Consider the following 6,137-nt stretch of genomic DNA (forward strand, 5'->3'; position numbering starts at 1 on the left):
GCAAAGTTCAAAGATCAAAATAGAAGGCAAAAAAAAAAAAAAATGGTTGTAACACAAGAACCAACTATGTTGCAATTCAAGTGAAACACTTTGCAGAAATATGAAGTTATCAAATGATATCATGCAAAGTTAAGCCAAAGCTCAAGGATCAAAAGAGTTAATGTAATATATATTGCATGAGGACATGCAATAGCTTCAGTTGGGGGGTATGTTGAGTCTTGAAAATGTCATTCATTTCCATTACACTTTCACTATTATGTCCATTATATCACCTCCATTTCACCTCCATTTCACTACTATGTCACCACATTCATCCCACTTTCATTATCATTTGGCCACCTTTATGTTTTTCCAATCTTTATTATTTCTAAGCCTTTTAAGTGAATTTGTGGTTAAACATTAGAAAATAATGTGCATATGCTTATACCTAACAAATGGATTGAGATTGTTGACATGTGTAGGTTGAAAGAAGGCTTCTATAAGACCCTTATGTGGCACTCTAAGGCCAAATTCGAATTTGGTTGGAAAGAATCATGGGATCATGAGGATATGTGTCACATCTCCTAATTGTATTGTAACTCTAAAAAGACATGTGTCTTATCAGTTCCTATTTTGATTAGGACTCTAGAGGTAGAGGGAGAGATTCATGGACTATCATTAATGAGATGGCTCTCATCTTTTTGTATAAATAGGAGATCTCTCTCCTTCATTTGTTAGTCTTTTTAGTCCCTAGTTCTTAAGTTTGTAGTTCTTCCTTGATGGCTTTTGAAAGCTTTGGAGAACTTTGTTGTACTTTGTACTTTTGAAGAAATTGAATAAAGCTTTGATGTTCTCAACATGGAAGGAGATGTGAAGTAGATGTCATGGAGCATATTAGGATGTAAGGTAGAGTAAATTTCATTTTGTAAATATTGCTTTGTAGAATGTAAGGTAGATTAGATTTTTCATTCATGCAAGTGTGTTTAATTTTGCTTTGATTTCATAGGTGGTAGAGGGCCCCTGCCTTGTATAATTGTCCTTTTATTTTGCATTTTATTTTTCTCATGTATATTAGCTGTACAAAGTTGTTTTGATTACTGTTGTTTTACATTTTTCTCATGTATATTAGCTGTACATAAATTGCTTTCAAGTTGATTGTAGATTACTGATGCACATAGCCTTTTAATGACTAATGAATGACATGATAGAATCATCTTGTCCTTTTGCTGAAGCAGCAAGGATACTGGGTTTCATAGTCACTAGCTCATTGTTTGGTTATTGCATTTTATTTTGATTGAACTAATGACATGATAGAATCATCTTGTCCTTTTGCTAAAGCAGCAAGGATACTGGGTCTCATAGTCATTAGCTCATTGTTTGGTTATTGCATTTTATTTTGATTGAACTAGTTGTATATTCACACTTTTGTTTAAATACTAACTCCATCAATAACATGTTTTAAGTTCTTTTGAAGTGCTAAGTTTTGGAAGTTACCATTAGGGACATAGGCATTGTCTTGAAATCTTTATCCATACTTGTCCTTTAAAAGTATTCTTAAGACCTTAGAATAGGATTTCCATTTGCATTAAACACTTTAGAAAACCAACAAGAACAAAACCCCAAAAACAAACATAAACTATAAAACAACGAAGTAAGATAAAGGTTAACTAAGCACATATAGTGCACCACACTTCATCAGTTTACGATACCCGGATTGATAATTTATGTAGAGCAATTTAAGACGTTAAATTGACTAGACAGAACATCACTGGCACGAGCGAGCCACCTGACAGCGCGGCGAAATTACCAAAATTTGATTACCGTGCTTGTTAGAAGCAGAGCCCTCTGAGCTCATGTTTGTCTAGTTATGGCATCAAGTAGTTAGAACCCAGAGGGGATAGATTAAGACATCTCAAGCCCTAAAGAGCCCGAGACCATTGTAAAAAGCCTATAAATGGCCGAAAGTTAGAAGGAATAAGGGTTAAACTTTTGGAGACTATGGATACTTTGTTCCTCTCAGTGTCTTATCTTCATACGAGTAATACAAGCTTCTTTTGATGTTACATGTTCAATTGCCATCTCCTCCTCTATTCTAAGCTTGCACTTGAATAGGTTATTCATGTTTTCTTCTGTGTCTAATGTCAGATAACTGTCATCTTATCTCTACGTTGATAAATTAGATTTGCAATCTTCATTTACTTTCTGTAGCTAGCTATTCATATGTGTTTATGTATGCATCGGCTAGTACAGTCAGTATTCTCCATCTATCCATTTAATCTATAAACTATTGAGCATTAGTGGTCTAAAGCCTTGTCAAGCTGAGGGTGTTCATGCATGTTTGGAGTGAAAACAGAGTTGAAACAGTGATCTGACTTTATCCAAACCCCAATACATTCCAATAGTTCAGAGAACGATATTGAAGATTTATATGTTACCAAGCATCTCCAAGCTACAACCTAGGAGAGTTTCCTATAGTGATAACAGGGTCAATGTTGCAACACGCTATTTTAGGTGAGTTCTTGGGCACTCCATTCTTATGTACTTCACCCTAGGGACTCTTGAAGGTGTCCCAAACATAATGCACATCAACTACTTACACTACGCCCATCCTTCAATTTGGCATTTATGTGCAGCCCACCACCTAGCCGGGGTTGGGCACAATGCAACATCCAACACCAGAATCCAACAGACGGTATATCTATCCACTTGATTTGCATACCAATGTACCAAATTTGTATGCTTTCATGTCTCGTTATGATGAAAATCTAACTTATGCGCTCGATTTGTTTGGAGTCGTCTCCCACAAACAGATCATCCCACAGGGATAAGTTGACAGAGAAAGTTGTTAAAATGCTTCGTGTATTTGAAGATGGGAGGAGGAATCCTCATGGGTCCTACTACAATGCGGCTTCAGCAGCTCCTCCTCCTAACTATGGTCAGTTGTGTAAGGCCTTACTTGTCCTGCGAGACACTGCAGATAAAATTTTCAACACTATTTCACACAAGGTTACAGCTAAGCACCAGTGCCTCAAGTGTTTGTCTAGTAGAATCAATACTACCAAGGTCCAAGTTGATCCTATTTTAGGCAAAACGCGTGCGATAACAATCAAATCCAGTTCAAGATATCCTTCAATGTCCTCTGATGTAGAAGATTTTCATGCAGTTTTTGGTGATAAATTTGGAGTTCACACTGACTTTCCTTTGGCAACCTTATTGTTGAATGGAGGACTTAGTCAGGAATCTAGTGAAGATGGAACTCTGGAACTTTTTCATTTTTTTTTTTCAAAAACAAGCCCTGAGTATCTCTCTAATGATAAATTTAGAAAGGTTGGTCTTAGAAATATGCCATCAAATATAGATTCAGTGACAGAGATGCTACTTTTCAATTCAAATGAACTACCATATCACAAGTCTATGACAATGGATAACCTTGATGTAGGAGATCCCTTCATTGAAGAGTGCAAAGAGCTAAAGAAGATCCCTTTTCCTCCACCACCTAAAATTGTGCTTCAAGGAAGCACATTGTCATCCTCAAAGCCAGAAGATTTTATCTTTAGACCTATACATTGTCAAGTTCCATCTTTCAGTTTACCAAGAAATTCAATCTAACACACTTGGAGTAACTAACATGTGTTGGGAAATATAGAGAAACGCTCGTCAAAAATTATAGGGAAATGTTCATCTAAAACCAACACACAAATTTCTATGCCTTTTTGTCTGTCTCAAGCAGTTATTCCTTTTCCTCAATTTTGCCTCATTCAGAGTCGAGCGGAGGAGCAAATGGCGCCAACTCCACGATGGAATATGTAACGCTACAATGGTGTGGAAGTGTACTGGATAGTGGTTTAATCACTGGTGGTATCAGCAACGTATGGCGTTATGACTAGTGTTCTGATACTGTAACTACAACAATACAATCGTGGATAGACTATAAAACTGGAGTGAGGAGAGGTGGTGTAATAACCACCGAAGGAGGTATTACGATATAGTGGTATATGTATAGTGGTATAGTGAAGAGCAAAGTTGCATCTGCAATTTCTTCACTGGAATCTTTAATTGACAGTTATTATTTTGTTGAAGCAAGAAAAAGTCTAAACAAGAACTTGTGGGTGGAATCTCCCATTTCTGACCAAGAATCAAAGGACGGAACAAGATGCAATAAACGTTAAATGTATTTTATTCAAATTTATGAATTCCATGGTTGTCTGATCAAATCCTACGTAGCTCCAAAGAGGATTCTAGAAATCATGAAGGTTCCATCACTTACATGAGAGAAATTTGCAAGCCATTTGTAGAAATACCAACTGTACTTGAAGCATTTGAGTGGAAGTATCTCACAGCCATGCGTAGATGCCTCGTTTCAGGCTGCCAGAGATGGAAAATTCAGTGGCACCATGCAAATCTGAAAGCTCGGCAAATCTACTCCTTCATCTTCATCGTCATCAAACTCATCCTATGCTCTGAAAACATCCCCTTTGCTCAGCCAATGATGAGATCTAACACTAGCCAATGTATATACCAGGATTTAGCAAGGCAGAGACCTAAATTTAGATCATGCGTTCTGACAGGTGCAGATTACGGAGAGTCTCGATAACACCCAGGTCTAGAAACAAACACACGGAGAACGACCACAAAAAACAGTGGCTCAAATGTGAGAAGGGCAGGAGATCGCCCGCTCTGATACCATGTTAAACACATACATGGCAGCAACAGAGTATGAATGATAAGCATGAGAGTGTATCTATTATTGACATGATATACGTCTATAGTACATGGTGTTACCCTTGGATTCATATTCCAAGTGGTCTCTTAGACTCCCTTTGGTTGTTCATCTTCCACGCCAACTCTTTAGAGGATTAGGTGTCCAACAACATGTGTGCTCCTCGGATGAGGAATTAAATTCTACATCCAAAATGTGCTCCTACTCGAAATTTGACTAAAACCATAGGGAGATAAGTTGAAAATATGAGTTAAAAATAAGTTTTTTTTTAATATTTTTACTTTTTACTCCAAAAATGGTGACTCATCCCCCATGGATGATATCGTCATCTTGAATCCTATTGGTTCTTATAAAATTTATTTTGGTTGTATATTTTTATTTTGAGATTCATTTTTCACCTCAAAATTTCTCTAGTGATAGTTACTTCAGATAATCCATCAAAATGACGTGGGCTATTCACCTCAATCCCTATCCAGCAAACTAACCTAGTGAGGTATGCACATCTTCTAGTGCTTACTTCGTGCAACCTTCTTTGCCAATTCTCTAGCGCAACTTCTGAGTCAGAGGTGCAAGATGCCACATTACACCAACTAAGTACCCCATTTGCAATAGGATTCACATAATCCTCCCTGTAGGATGTAATATTGTAAATGTTATCCAACTCCTCTATGCTTAATTCCCCTCTAACTGGCTCAATGTACCAATCTCCTTCTCTTGGGTCCAACAGTGCTACCACTCAAGCTCCCCCCACCTTAAAGATTGTTTGTCTCTCATTTAAGTTAATAATTCCCTGGTTATCAAATGCCTAATTGATTCCCAATAGAGCAGGGTATGGGTCAGTATCATCCACTATTTCTATGACCTTGAAAGAACATTACTCTTAACTCCATCAATGTCTATTAGTACACCCATAAGCCTACCAATCTGAAAAATGCAGTGTTGATTTGCTAGCCTCAACTAGATAAGGGACCATGTTAGTTTCAATCTCCCCATCATTTCCCAAGTGCTCTTCGATAGGATATTCACATCAAATTCTAAATCCAATATGATAGTATCCATCTCATAATCTCCCACTTGTGCCCCAAATCTAAATTTCTTACTCATCTTTTTCCTCTATTCCACCTGGTTTACTATGCACGGTGAAGATCATGGGGTAACCACTTCGGTTGCGCATTGTTTAACCATTCTTTTGAATTTTTCCAGAGCCTGCTCATCTCGTTCTAACTTAAGAAAAAATTTCAATAGGTTATGAATCAGTCTTACCTCTACTTCTAGTTCTCTATAAGCAGTTTCATCATACACAAATGGCATCACATACTCCTGAATTCCCTCTTGCCTGTCCCATTCTACGACGACCATTCCCCTCTATGCTTCTTTGTAAGTCGCCTTCTCATTGGCTCGACTGAAATTTGGAGGAGGTTCGATATCCTTCATTACC

The 6,137-nt window shown here is 37.5% G+C and overlaps 1 protein-coding gene across 1 annotated transcript; it reads left to right on the forward strand.

Moving 5' to 3' along the window:
- Positions 1–2,751: 2,751 nt before the first annotated feature.
- LOC149209552 (uncharacterized) lies at positions 2,752–3,588 on the forward strand. Its single transcript, XM_089398665.1, has one exon. The coding sequence runs from the start codon at positions 2,752–2,754 to the stop codon at positions 3,586–3,588; it is 837 nt and encodes a 278-aa protein (XP_089254791.1).
- The last annotated feature ends 2,549 nt before the right edge of the window (positions 3,589–6,137 follow it).

Source organism: Pinus tabuliformis, chromosome 1_2, assembly GCF_031772625.1.
Source record: "Pinus tabuliformis cultivar Carrire ecotype Pingquan chromosome 1_2, CPIR1, whole genome shotgun sequence".
NCBI lineage: Eukaryota > Viridiplantae > Streptophyta > Pinopsida > Pinales > Pinaceae > Pinus > Pinus tabuliformis.